General features: G+C 29.5%; 1 protein-coding gene across 4 annotated transcripts; it reads right to left on the reverse strand.

Annotated features, from left to right (window-relative positions):
- Nucleotides 1–753: 753 nt before the first annotated feature.
- LOC113848918 (ribose-phosphate pyrophosphokinase 1) lies at nt 754–12,325 on the reverse strand. 4 transcript variants are annotated; one of them, XM_027478337.1, is made up of 9 exons: nt 12,170–12,325; nt 11,873–12,064; nt 10,264–10,512; nt 9,100–9,243; nt 7,601–7,768; nt 4,441–4,510; nt 2,953–3,034; nt 1,493–1,652; nt 754–1,224 (listed from the first exon to the last, which is right to left on the reverse strand). In XM_027478337.1, exons 1-9 carry the CDS (start codon nt 12,281–12,283, stop codon nt 1,186–1,188), a joined length of 1,218 nt encoding a protein of 405 aa, XP_027334138.1. In that variant the 5' UTR covers nt 12,284–12,325; the 3' UTR covers nt 754–1,185. The 4 variants fall into 4 exon arrangements, 3 of the variants coding, with proteins under 3 accessions (XP_027334138.1, XP_027334140.1, XP_027334139.1); XM_027478339.1 differs by adding an exon at nt 2,498–2,542 and having other exon boundaries at nt 795–1,652; XM_027478338.1 differs by having other exon boundaries at nt 805–1,652.
- Nucleotides 12,326–15,434: the final 3,109 nt, after the last annotated feature.

Genomic DNA, 15,434 nt, shown 5'->3' on the forward strand with positions numbered 1-15,434 from the left:
ATTTATCTTTTTAAGTTTTTAAAGACTCTTAAATGGAAATTGTTAAATTCAAATGTTTAAGATAGATAGTTTAAAAATATTTTCAAGAAACTACATTTCCAAAATATTTTTAATTAAGTTTTCCAAAAAAATATTCTCATAATTTAATATTCCTATAAATACAGAAAGCTTTTATAATATAAAAATACGAATATATATACTTCAATATTTTCAATTTTAAACTTGATTTACCATCTATCTATTTTGTGATCATTTATTCAAAATTTTTATTGCTAACCCACTTTTATAATCGCAGATTATTTAAGGTTAGTATCATTTAATACCATTATATATATATATATATATATATATATATATATATATATAAAATATTCATAGACTATTCAAACTGTTAGTTTAAAAATTCTTATCAAATAAATCAATGTCAAAGTTTCATTAAAAAAAAATTATTAAGTAATTCACAATATTATTAAATTTTAACAAGTATTATGTTTTTAATTAAAAAGTACATATTAAAGATGGAATAATACATCTACAAATGTCTAAAAAGTTATTAAGAAATGTAAATATCTCATTCTCAACAAATCCTAACTCATATATATATATATATATATATATATATATATATATATATATACAGCATTTATATTTTATATAATTATATTTTTTTTTTACTCATTCTCTTGTTATAATTGCCTTATATATTTTTTAAAGAAATAATATTCTCAAGAATTATTATATAACATTCCCAATAACATTTAAGACATCAAACGTAATTTTAACATTTTCAAAAAACAGAATTCTCAAAAACATAATTTCCAATAACTAAAAGTTTCATACACCAAACGTCTCCTTGAAGTCGGAGAAGAATATAGCCACACAAATCCAATGCCATTATTCACCATTCTGACTTCTAAAAACCTTCCTGTTGCTATCAGAGCTAAATAGAGATAGACTCCACTTGCCGGGTAAGAAGGGATAAAAAAAAAAAGAGTAAAAAGACACACGACTTCCATTGTATATTTCCAATATATACGGTATTTTGTACGTACGAAAGTCCCCCGAATCAGCTTTCTATAAGGTATCTTTCAAGTAAAGGTTTCACTAAAAAAATTACTTTACAATTCTGCCGCTTGTTACCGCAGTGTCATAAGCTGGAATGAGGATACCATTGATACAAATTGTTCAATCAATGCCCAAACTGGAATAAGGTTCAATTCCACCCTGACAAAGAAGATAAAAGAAAAAAAGAAGAAAACATTGCAAGATAAAGTACTCTATCCCACACAAACAAAACTACAAAATATTTAAACAAAAAAAAAAAAAAAAAAAGAAAGAAAGAAAAGACCAACAAAAACTAATTATTTGTATATAAGTATGCAATCATGTGTGTTTGTAAAGTCAAGAAGGTGGTCTCGCTCTCTATCATTTTAACTTTTCTTATAGGTAGAATGAGAAATAACCAACAAATTTACAGAAATATACTACTCACTGAGCAATCATCATGAACCCGCCATACGGTCTCTCCCAGAAGGTTTGCCACTGATAGGACAGTTAATTGGGGAAAATAGTTCTGTTCTGCCACTGGAATTGTATTAGTTATGATAACTTCTTGAAACAAACCGCTTGACAACCTCTCGATAGCTGGAGGACTGCAAAGGCAAAAATGATACGTAATTACAAAGTATAATGCCTTGGATCAGAAGACATAAATAAATGTACCATTTAGTACCATCATTCCAAAACATCCATCATAGTTTATATATCCATCCACGCAGCAGAAAAAGAAGAGAATGTTGGAAATCTTATCTATCTTTATACATGAACAAACTCGGACGTGGTTGGGTAGAGGGAGCTGAAAGGTCAGGTTCGGTCCCACACCATCAGGGAGGGGGGGAAAAGTGAAAAGGATTTTACAGGCTACAGCTTTCAAATCTCCCCAGGCACCATCCTTTTGCTAAAGGCTAGAAAAGGTTAGTAATACAGAGACAAGAGGACAAGGCAACCTGCAAACAATATTACAAATGATGGAGAAAGATGTTTTTGGAAGAGAATTTTGGGGCTGGAATGATAATAATGAGAGTAGGAGAGAACGGAGGCTGAAAAAAAGTAGACAAAAAATACAACTCCATCCCAAAGATACAGCGGAGAAGTGCAAACTTCTTCCCTAGTTACTATTACTGAATAACCTGTTATCAATCAAACAGGAAATAAGAACTACTCCAAACTGGCATATGCCAAACGCAAATATGCTGCTTCAGCTGACCAATGGATAACTGAATCAGGAAGTGCTTTAGAACAACTATAGCATAACAAACAGTTTAAACATCAAGAGAAACTACAATATGTTGGCCGCCGCAAATTGAAACAACCTGCAATAAACCCATTCCTTAAACCCTTAGTTACAGCCCTCTACATCCCTTGGAGATCATGTAACTGAAAGTGTAAACTAATATGATAAATGCTAATTTTTACTATTTTCAACGGGTATACTTACCTGAAGGTTAAAACTCAACAATTCCCTTGCCAAACTCTGCACTAACTTCAAACTAAGATTCAGGCTAACCACTTGCAACTACAAAAATAGCACTTCACTGGAACTTCTAAGTTCCCATAGATAAAGCTCAAAAGAGAAACATATAGAATTTGTTGTAATAAATCCAATCAATCATCAACATTGTAATACTTCTTGGCTTTGAAAATCAAATGAAATACACTGTAAATTGTGTATCAAGATAGGAAAAAAAGGAAAGAAGACAAGGGACATATTAGTTTCTTTGTGTTATTCCCGCCAAGGGGGCAGGAATGTGTAAAAGAGCTAGTGTTGACTGATTTCTTTTTGCTTAATAATTGGCTCAAGTTGCAAACTCACCACAGTTGTCATGATTCAAGCGTCCCAGTACAAATCATAACTTGAAATAAATGATTAACAGAATATAACAGTCATTATACCTGAAAACAGCATGTGTAGTACATGCATAGACTTCTCTTGCCCCTTCTTGATGCAATAGAGCTGCACCTTTGGCAATTGTCCCTACAAGACAAATTCAAATTTTACTGAGAAGACAACTTATAAGACATAGCTAGCCATACCAAGCTGAAGCAAAAGAAAAAATTAAAACAAGTAATCTAAATTCTTAGAAGTGCCTTGCAGCACTAAATTTTAGCCAAAAATAACTAATTAATTATACAAGTTAATACACAACTTGGGTCCTTGAAAGTGGCAACTTGTACTGATTTGATCCTTAAAAGCACATGTTTATACAAATCAGTCCTGAAAGTGTCAACTTTCTAACAATTTCACCCTATCAAGTTGTCAACATATAAAACAATTTTATCCCTCTAAGGATTAATTTGTATGTGTTAACTCGATCAACATATATGGTAGTAAATCTTATCCCACTAGGTGAAGTCAACTATATGAATCACAAAACTCATTTAACTCGATCAAAAACTAAATTTTCAAAAATATTATTAAATCAAAAAATACCTTTTAATAACTTTTAAGATTCTCTGGGGTCTCCCTCTACCCTTTTTTACCATATTAGAAGTTATGTAGTTCACTCTCTTCATTGATGCTTTCAAAGATTTTCTCTGCACGTAATCAAACTACCTTAAATGATTTTTAGTTATATTTTCCATTATAAATGTTACTCCAATATTTTCATGTATACAATAGTCTCTTATTTTGTTTTTCTCGTATGACCACTCATCCACCTTATTATTCTCATTTCTGTCACTTTCGTTTTTTTTTCTCATGTTCCTTAAAAGTCCAACATTTACTACCATATATGATAGTCATATTGCAGTACAATAAAACTTCCCTTTCAACTTCAATACAGCCACAAATAACTTCTGATATCTTTCTCCAATTGAACCATTCAGCTTGTATTCTATAAGAAATTTCAAGTATTTAACCTTGAAGACTTAAATTTATAAACAAAAAAGAACTCAATTTATATGCCCTTATCTTACAATTGTTTTTATGGAAAAGAACTCCAAAATAGTTTCCATTTTAGTAGGCTAAAGTGCTAAACAGGTAAATAGAAAAAGAATTTATGTAAAGCACATGCACATCTAATGATTAGTAGTGATTGAAGACCAAAGGAAAAGGCCTACAATTTTACTTCTTAAACTTAAAATTACCTCTTTGAAGCTAAATAAAGATATTTGTTAACCTATAATGATACAGTTAGCTAGTTTCTTTAAGTCACAAACTTAAAATTACCTCTTTTGGTATAATTTGGCACAAACTTAGTCTGTACTATTTACTAAAAAAAAGAAAACCAATCCATTTTAGTTCAAAAAATGTAATGCAAGGACAGGGAAGGCCAAAGAAAGTAATTGTATATGATTTGAAGCACTATACTACGTGATTATAGGGTCACGGACAAATTATCATTATTACTCTTGCACATCAAGAGTTTAACACAAACTCACCAGCAGTGTCAATCATGTCGTCTACCATAACTGCTACCTTTCCCTTTACATCACCTATTAAATTCATTACCTGCAAGACAAGATTCTCCAATCAAAAAGACAAAAAGGAGCTCCAATTCAAGACTATAAATTATGCTTTGTCATTAACTTTAAGGGAACAAAAGTGGCCAGTGGACACCCCTCAGCCGTCTTATGTATGGTTTTAAAACCCAAACCAGAGCTACCTGACCAGCCATATAAACCATGAACCTGCCTTGTTCTTGTTACCAGTTTGGATTTTACTGCAGAACCACTTTGATGATCAGAATGGATTAAACTGCCCCAAACCACTCAAACCAGTGAACCAGACTAAGTTCTGGGTATTGGAAAACAACTGCTTGCAAATTGGTATAGAAGTATTAAACTGCAACTAAGAGTTGTGTCCAAGCAGAAGTTACCACACATGGACATACGGGAGGTACACGGTAAGTGGTTTTAAGCCAACCTAGCTTCTTAGTTAAATAAACACTTGAATGTATATTTATGGTCAAATTACAAATTAACTTCTCCACCTTTGATCTGTGTTGAGAAATGCCTACAACACATTTTAGACACTTTCAAATATACTCTTTATTATTGGCTGAAATTTATTGGGAATTATAAAATCAAAGTTGTAAAATAGAGTGAGACCAGCATGATTTCATGATTTCCAATAAATTTCAACCAATAATAGTGTATTTGAAAGAGTACATTAGAGTGCATAGCTAACATTTCTCATGATTGTTTGCAAATGGTCCTGTGGTTTCAGCTCTAGCAATTAACCCACTGAAGCCTTTTGGTTTTTCCAGTTAACCAACTGAAACTTTAAACAATGGAAAATTACACTTTATTAGTCCAATTTTTGTAATTAACCTCATTAACTATTTGAAACTATAGGTTACATTGAACATGTAACTGGGTTAATCGTCAAAATTAAAAATGACAAGGGGCTTAGGGTGAAAGTTGAAGTGGGCAATTCGCAACCTATATTTGTTATAGGCTAATTTATTTTTTAATGCTTTTTAAATAATTATTTACTAAAATAATTCAAAAATAAAACTATTTCCATGTCTGAAACTTTTTGCCACGTCAGTGATACCACTAGTTTCATACCTCACATGTGCAAAACTTTTTTTTTTTAAAATAGTTTTACATATCAGAGGGACAAAACCTTTTTTTTAAAACCAGTTTCGTATATGGCACAAACAAAACTTAAAAGATAATGACACGTGTCAAAATTTTAAATAATTTCTTCTATACAATATACAAAATTTATTTAAAAAACATTTTAAAACAGTTTTGCATTTGCTGTATACGAAACTACTATTATATAATTATAAAAGTATACACTACTCTCTCTGCAAATTTGGTTCCATCTGAACCAGGCAAGCTGGCTCTGCAATCACAGTTCACAAACACTATTTACTGCACTCATGTTTATCTTGCACATCTTCACATCTGTTCTTTTATTGATCTTTTTAAACTTTGTACATCGATATATAATACTTTTTTGTAAAGTTTAATATATTAATAATATTACAAACTTTATATATTTTATTATAATTTTATATTTTTAGTGTATTCTGAGGCACATATTTGAAATTTTATTATTAATAATAAAAATGCTAACTAGTATATTTAAAACACTAGTTAATAAATAAAAATTTTAAAATATATTATTTTTTATTCTTTAGCTAAATTTTTAGAATTATTAAACAATTTAAAGAGAAAAATATACAAATAAAAATATCTAAATATTTTGTTAAAATTAGTTATTGAATTTACTATTTTATTTTTTATTGATAAGGTTCATTATAACTTTTAAACTATTCAAATATTCTACATATTTTATAAAGATAAAAATATATTTAAAATAACAATAATTAATATTGTCTTAAATATTTGAGAGGTAAATAAAAATATAGGTAGGTTTGGATGTGGGGATGGTTAACCATTGCATTGGTTTAGACTTGTAAAGTTGTGTTTTACGAGGGATGGTCCCTGACTGCATTGCTACATTATCAGAAGATTTTTACTGTTTTTCCAGCTAAAAGTGTGTACTTTTATAATTATATAATAGTAGTCTCGTACACTGCTTATACAAGACTGCTTTAAACAAATTTTAAAATTAATTTCATACACCATAAAGACAAAATTATATAAAATTTTGACACGTATCATTTTTTTAAATTTAGCTTATGCCATATACAAAATTATTAAAAATTATCCCTCTAACATGCAAAATTATTTAAAAAAAAAAAATCGCACCTGTGAGGTGCAAAACTTGTGATAACATGGCAAAAAACTCCAAACAGGAAAATAGTTTTATTTTTTAATTATTTTAGTAAATAGTTATTTAGAAAAACATTAAAAAAATAAATAAGCCTTTGTTATAAATCCACTTTGACTTTTAAAACATTATTTAAATTACTTCCATACAACCAATTATTTATAAAATTTGTTACCATTATTATAAATATGGATATACTAAAAGAAAATATTTATCTACCATTAAATTTAAGTTATTTAGTTACTTATATTTGTTATCTATACATAGGAGAATGTTAGAATAGCATATATATAGTAGAAAAGATGATTGAAAACTATTAATGTGGTTGGGTCACATGCAAAGAAAATCTTAAGAGACACCAATGAGAAGAGTAGATGACATGACTTTAAGTCTGATAAAAAGAGGTAGAGGAAGACATAGAAGAACTTCAGAGAAAGTTATTAAAAAGAGATCTTTTAATTAATAATATTTCTAAAAATTTAATTTTGGACCAAATTCAATAATATCATATAATCTATGTAGTCAACCTCACCTAGTGGAATAAAGCTTGGTTTTTGTTTTATAAAGCAACAAGTCAACAACAACAAAAGCCTCATCACACTAGGAAAGTAAAACATAACTAGTATTTTTGTCAAGAAAAGGATAAATTTTCTATTTAAACTTTTTAAATAAATTCACATGAATTATTCAATAACATTTAAATTGCATAACAATATAACACTACTTGAATTTTTATATCAATAAGTTCCTATGGAAAGTGCATTTAATATCATACATAAACCACATGATATTCTAAAACTTTCTACCAAGAATCATATAAGTCTAGACATATGCGGATAGTACATATCATACCTCAGCAACATTATGCCCATGACGCCTTTTATCAACAATAGCTAAAGGAGCATCAGACAATTTTTTGGCAAAAGCACGAGCTCTAGCAACACCACCGACATCTGGTGAGACGACTACCAAATCATCTGAACAAATAGTCTTGCTGGCAAGGTAATCAAGTATAACAGGCTGGTAATGTCAAAAAGGAATATACAATTAATCAATAAACCAAATTATTACAATGACAATTTCAAGGTAAGAACTTCTTGTTAATCTATAAATAAAACAAAAAAAAAAAATTCAATACAAACTGAATACACCATTAGCAGGTCTCAAATATTGTTACAAAAATAAAATAACAGGAATAAATGGAACATATATCCTTTCCTAGAATAGTCTTACATAGGAACGCTGCAAAATGGAAATCATGCGAGAACATTAATAGGAATTGAATTTTCTATAGAACTGAATGAAAACTCAGAGAACAATGCTATGATTACAACAAAAATAACAGCCAATTATCACACGACAACAAGAAAGATAATCAGAGGAGGATTGCCTATCCAAGTGATTGCCTATCCTCAACTCTCCCACTCCCTTCATATTCACATCCTCTATCCCACATCTTTGCTGCCACATATCAGATCTGTTAGGATTAAGAATAACATAATCCTCTCTCCTTCCTAGCATCATATTTCTCTCCACTACTTTCCCCATCATTTCCCATACTAACCCCACACCCTGCTTCTACCTTCTACAATACAACCTAATTGGAGGCCCAGGAGGGGGCCACCAAACATCAATTTTCCAACTCAAAGTATTAACAAAATCAAGCACCCAACCTTAGAATTCAAGAAACATCTAGTACAGAAGCCAGATAATTCTCATTACCACCAGTAATCACAATCATAATTACAATTAGAGTCACGATCAACATTTCCTTAAGCTAACCTGCCTCCACCGCTACATAATACAATTGTGTGAAAGGTAATCTGCACCATAATTCATGTAACACAACAGAAAATAATCAAGCAAAATGTCTGATGATTATTCAGATCAGATAACAGCCAAAAGGGGTAGCTTAAAGGTCAACTAATAAGAGAGAAAAATAATGCAAGTCACAAGAGTCCATGTGTGATGTGTGACTGAATAGAAAAAACAATTGAAGGTTTCAGTACATCTAAACAAAATTATCTTTAAGGCTAGATTTGAAGGAAAATAAAAAATTTAAATCACCATATAAACAGTAAATAGGTATGTTGCTAGAAGGTTCTAAATTCAACTTACAATCATGGTGCACCAATACAATAAAGCAACAAATAATTGAATCGAATACAAATTATTACAAATATATGGCATATTCATAGCATGTAGCCAACCTCACCTAGTGGGATAAGGCTTGGTTGTTGTGTATGGCATATCCATAGGATGTTTCTTTGTGTTTAACAGATCACTTATGTTTTTTATTCTTCCATGCTATTATGTACTAATGAAATAACCCAACTTCTATGTTATAATACCTGTCCATACACATGATCAACTGGAATATCAAAATAGCCCATGGCCTGCCCAGAATGGAGGTCACAAGCAAGAACACGATTTGCACCTGCTTCAGTAATTAAATTTGCCACAAGCTTGGCAGCAATGGATTCACGCCCTTGAGTCTGAAACAGTAGATGAAGACCATTTTTAAACTCAACTGAATTTGAATGTTGGACATTTTCAGTTAATTTCATCAGCCACAGCTGTGACCTAATTTTTCTATAGGATTTATTATATGAGTAAGCAAGGTCACATTTTTAGAACATAAAAAAACACATGAATCCAGCTGTTGGACTTTTGCAGTTGCAAAAATAGAATCTGATTATTCTAATGATTTAGATATTATTATTATTTTTACATCCAAACAATGTCACGCAGATACAACAAACGGCTTAGCATATTTGTACTGCACACAAATCTGATACTGGGACTCATGTTATGGCTGTCTCTGATTTTATAAAACAAAAAAATAAAAAAAATCCATTTTTACTGTCAGATACAGTCACCAGTGTATATTTTGCATTTTTTTTTTCCATCATCTCTCAAAGAAAAGTGTTAGATATGAAGTCATTCATGATCCTTCACACCTAACAGCTTATGCTTTTGGTAGAGTTGATGATTGACAGAAAAAATCTCCACTTTGGGCTTATTACCAATTGAGTCAAAGAAACTAATGCAAAGGAAGGAGGCAGTTATAACTTATAAGTACTGAAGATGATAATAACTGCAATAATTAGTAGAATGGGTCATATTCAAGGATTAAGAAGTGTTAAAGTCCCACATCAATTATAGATATGACTAAAAAAAGAGCTTATAAAGGCTAAAGCAATTCTCACCTTATGTGCTAGCTTTTGATGTTGAGTAAGACTTAAGCCCAAATTCAAAACGTAGCGATAGAAATGAGTATTATGTAATAAATCTTTTTTAAATATTGTTATCATTATACTCTATTCTATCATACCTATATCCTATGTTTTTTTAAAAAGTTGACAATTTCTGTGCAACACAGTTACAAAATTCATAAACAACCCCTCCCCCCCCTCCCAAAACACCCAAGGGAAAATATAGTGGAATGAGAAGAAACACAAAATTTTGTCTGAAAAACTAATATTACAAATATGTAATAAAGCTGGCAAACAGACCTTTCTATCAGCTCTAGCATATCCAAAATACGGAATGACTGCAGTAATATTTTTGGCTGAAGCTCTCCTACAGGCATCAATCATTATCAAAAGCTCCATAAGATTCTCATTGGCGGGAGGACATGTGGGCTGCACAAGAAATACATCGCATCCCCTAACACTCTCTTGCAGCTGAACATATATCTCACCATCAGCAAAACGCTTTATCTTAATTTTTCCTAGCTCCAGGCCCAGGTAGCATGCAATTTCCTATTTAGATAGATGCAACTAATAGATTTCAGTAAATAATAAAAGAATATGCAGTGTATTACATAACATTTCGAACATTAGTAAACAACAGAAGTTTGACAAAAAGCAAGCATTTCTTACTGACCAAAATATTATTTCCACTGTATATATAAACCAAAAATACAAAGGAAAAGAATATGAAAAAAATAATTTGGTGTTTGGGGTATGTTGTTTTCGTTTTCAGTTAATATATTTTCACTAACAATTACAAAAGTATCACCTTGATTTTGCATAGTTTCTTGTTTTCAAAAATTTGTAAGGATAATAGTTAAAACAACAAAATCTTCTTGTCACCATTTCCTTCACAGAAAACAACATAGCAACATGGCATATTTGTAATTATAAACGAAAATACATTAGCTAAAACTCAAACATATAGCAGATCAAACATGCTCTAAGCTAGCCAAAAACAATTTCAATTTTCAAGAAATAGCACACTAATAAGAGTATTTTTCAGAGCAATAAAACAAAAAGAACATACTCGTGGGCTACAAGCCTACAACTACAAGATAGTTTACTTGTAAAAGTGGCAGCAAAAATTTTCAGGAATTAGTTTTTTTTTTTAGAATTCTTCACATATAACTAAGGATTTTAATTTTGATGCAGTATCAATGTAAAAAGTTTGAGAACCATAACAAATACTCAAAAAAGCCAAACCACGTTAATGATGCAAGTAGAAGAAATTATCAAATATTTTTACCAGTTCTTGGAAAAAGCTTTCAAAAACTATTTCTCTACATTAATCTGTTACCACTTACCAAGCATGGGCTAAACAAACACACATTTATTCCTTACCATTTTATTAACTTCCCAAACAATACAACAAAAACTTTCCTACATTCAAAATTTCAACTATGAAAAACCAAAAACATCAAAATCTTTATGTTAATTCTATTTCATTTCGTCTATCATTTCATTACATATACAAGCACAACCTACATATCACCTTTAGCATTTCAAATTTTAGAGAAGTTAAATAAAAGAGCTTATAAAATAATAGAGAAGCATAAGTTGATTTTAACTAATGAAAAGAGTTTGATTCATTTTACTTCCATATCTTCGCCCCTCATAGAGTAGTTATAAAGAAATTTATCCTAATCGAGCCTCAATCTCTTACCAAACATGGGTAGCCTTGTCCTTACCATTCTATTCACTTCCCAAACAATACGCCAGAAACTTTCCAATATATAAAACAGAAAACACCAATATTTGAATTTCAATTTCATTTCATTACATATCCAAGCATCAATATCTTAACCATGCGTAAACCAAAACCAAAATTGAACTCTGAAAGTAAAACGAATCGGTTTTGAGGTTTAACCTGAGCCAACGCCGGATTGGCAGTGCCGGAAAAAATCCGAAGACGTGTGTCGTTTCTGTTACCCAAATCCTGAATACGAGCGTTTGGCGCCACAAGGAAACTCGGAATCGCGCTTCCAGTTCCGCTAACAATTAACTCACTCACACTTGGCCTCCCATTCTCCAACTTCACTGTGTCTATTGCTTTGCACCTCTGAAACCGACAAAAACACGTTTCGTTAATCATTTCCGAGTAACCAAACAAAAATCAAGAAATTTACTCGCCGCGAAACGTTTAAACAGTGAGAGGGTGACTTACGACGCCGTTTCTGAGCAAGACGCGAGAGGGAGGAGCGATTGTAGCAAAACGATGAGTGATGATCTGAGAGAAGGAAGGAGAAGAAGTGGAAGCGGAGTGAAGAAAAGTGAACATTGCGTTTGGACTCGCTGCTGAATTCGGATTGGGTCTATTTATATTTTTTTTCAATTTCTTCTTTTTTTACTTCATTTGTCTGCTACCATAAATTCAACATAGAAAGTATATCGGATTTCTTTATAATTTTTATTAAGTTATTTTTATTTAAAATAAATTAGAAAAAAGTATATTTTAAATATAAAAATATGTTTTAAATAAAATTTACATAATAACAAAAATTCATATTGTGTAGTGAGTATATTTTGTGATGTTATATTAATATTATAATATAGCCAATTTTACATTGACTCAAAATAATTGTAAAAAAAAATTAAAAAAAATTGTAAATACACATTTACAATTAGGACATTGCTTTGGTACTCTCGAAAAAGTTCCATTACTAATAATCGTGCTTAAATCCATTATTGACAAATAGTTACTGGTTTACTTGCCTCATTCAAGTTGACCCACCATGGCTTAGGTCAATAGTGAACTAATTTAAAGTGACTCGTATTTATAGCAAACATTTAAAATTACAATCCAACTTCACCCACTAACCTAGTGGGTTAACTCACTAAATTAAAAATTATATTTTTCAATAAAAATTTTAAAAACATATAATTAGTGATCACTAGTAAGTAATTTTTAAATTATCAAATATTTTAATATTTATATTATTCATATTTTTATTTTTTATTATCATTTATTTCTTAGTAGATATTAATATTAACCAACTAATTAAAAATGTTGTTTATAAATTAAATTAAAAACCCGTGGATGTTTAACCCATCATATTAAAAATGGCACAAAGTATGAGTAAAAATAAAGTAGAAAAAAAAGTTATCATATCATGATTTTTTTAACCCATCATCCTCTTTAAAATAATAATTTGAATTATGAGAATATAACAAATACTAAAAATAAACTAAAATAAAATAAATTATTTTATACCATCTACTTATCCATACCACTAAATAATTCCTACACTTTCCAAGGTTTTTATAAAAATTCTTTTAAACTATATATTTGCAAGTTTTCTTTAATTTTTTTATAAATTTCATAGTAATTCAACTTTTTTTTTTCAAAAATAATTTTTCAAAAAGAAAAAATCTCGTAAACTTATATCGGTGAATATGATAGAATAATATTTAGAAATTGGATAAAAATAAAATAAATAAGAGCATAAAGCTTAGCAATAAAAATAGATTAAGTTAGGTTAGACTTTGCATAAATAAGTTTGGCCTGTTTAATAATTTTGAAGTTTAAATCTTACCTATTATTTATTTTAGACTTTTTATTAAACCTAACCTAATTTTTTTAAAAACCTAATTTAGTATATTAATAACCTATTTCATATTGAGACATTTAATAAGTCATTAAACTTCTTTATAAATAGACTATTAAATCATCTAAACAAGTATTTTTTTTAAGATTAAACTATAAGAAAATGATTTAACACCTTCAATATGTCTAATAAAATTATATATTCTTATTTATCACTTTTAGATCACATATTTAAATTAAATAATTAAATCACAACACATACAAAAAATACAATAAAATGAACATCAATTTATAAGTCATTAAGCAAATCTAGTAACATAAAGTCTTACACATTAAATCAACAAATATAGTATAACTAAATAAGTTTGAGACCTAAAATTAGCTAATACAACAAACAAAAATCTAAAATGCACAAATAACAATATTTTTTTCATAATAAATAGGAAATAACAAATATGTCATCTGATTTTCAAAAAAATCTCTTTATAGTCTTCATCAATCTTCAAAATAAAGAAAAATATAATTAGAAAAAATACTTTAAAAATAGTTATTACAAATATTTTTTAAAAATACTTTTAGAAGTTAGTACCTGTAATTTTCTTGTCAAATTATACTTATGACGAAGTCAATTGAATAGGTCATTCTAATAGGCCTAATATATTATTATATTATAATTTTTATGTAAAATTATTTAATATATTATTATATATTTTATAAATTTTAAATAGGTCATTCTAACATATCTAATATACTTTTACTTAAATTCAAGTCTGACTTATTTAACTAATTAAGCTTTTTAAGAAGTCTAAATTAAATCTATTAATTAAATAAGTTAAGTTGGATTAAACTTTAAAAAAGTTAAGTCATAAACTCCTAGTTTCAACTATTTTCATCCCTAATAAAGCTCTTGCTTATTTTACTGAATAAGTTCATGTGTAGTTATGATCATATCATAATATCATGCCTTAACATTATATTTGGCAATAGTGTGCTACTTTTTGCTCTTCCATGTCCTCTATAAAGTACATGTGATGGTGACGCAACCCAATCAGCATTAGAGCAGCTAATAATTGCAATATTTTCTTATTTTGATACAGTAATCTTTTTCTTGGTGCATTCTTTATGTCCTTGAAAATGTGAACAAGAAGTATTTAAAAATTAATTGATTATACTCACAACGAATGCAACATTGAGTTTAATTATTACAAGGTAGTTAAGTTCACCAAACCAAACATTGGTATCTTTATAAGTCTTTCAAAGGCTCCCTTCAACTAGAAAGAAGCTTGAGATTGGGCTCTATAAAGAAATCAATTGGTCAACACTTGAGCATTCCTATTTTAGTGAGAATATCAAAGTGCATACTTGTGCTGATTAATAGAAATCTTATGGCTGGATTGACAACTTCAATTCTCAGAAAATGTTCAAGAAAACCTAAATTCTTTGTTTAAAAATAACAGGATAAGTGTTGTTTGAGTTTTTGAATCCCCACACTATCATTACTATCATTGCTAGTAATGATAGTTAACATCAACATACACTACCAAGTGGATTCAAATATGGGACAATGAATGAAGGAAGAAGATAGATTGATTTGCCTCACAACAAGAAAACATTGATAGAAGATAATGATAAAAAATATATATATAGTATGTTGAAAAGATAATTCAAAACAAAAGGAACTAACTCTATAGAGACTTGGGAGAGGGATTATGGTATTGATGCCAATGACTTTGGTTTAAGAACTATAAGTTAAAGTGACAAAGGGAAGAGAATTTAGAAATTCTAGATGAGAGAAAATGGTAGCATTACTAAACATGTGATAAGAAGCACTAGAATAAAAAATGCAAAGCCCAAGGGAAAGAGGACTAGGAAACACAAGCAACAA

This window comes from Abrus precatorius, unplaced genomic scaffold, assembly GCF_003935025.1.
Source record: "Abrus precatorius isolate BTA unplaced genomic scaffold, Abrus_2018 Scaffold9, whole genome shotgun sequence".
NCBI lineage: Eukaryota > Viridiplantae > Streptophyta > Magnoliopsida > Fabales > Fabaceae > Abrus > Abrus precatorius.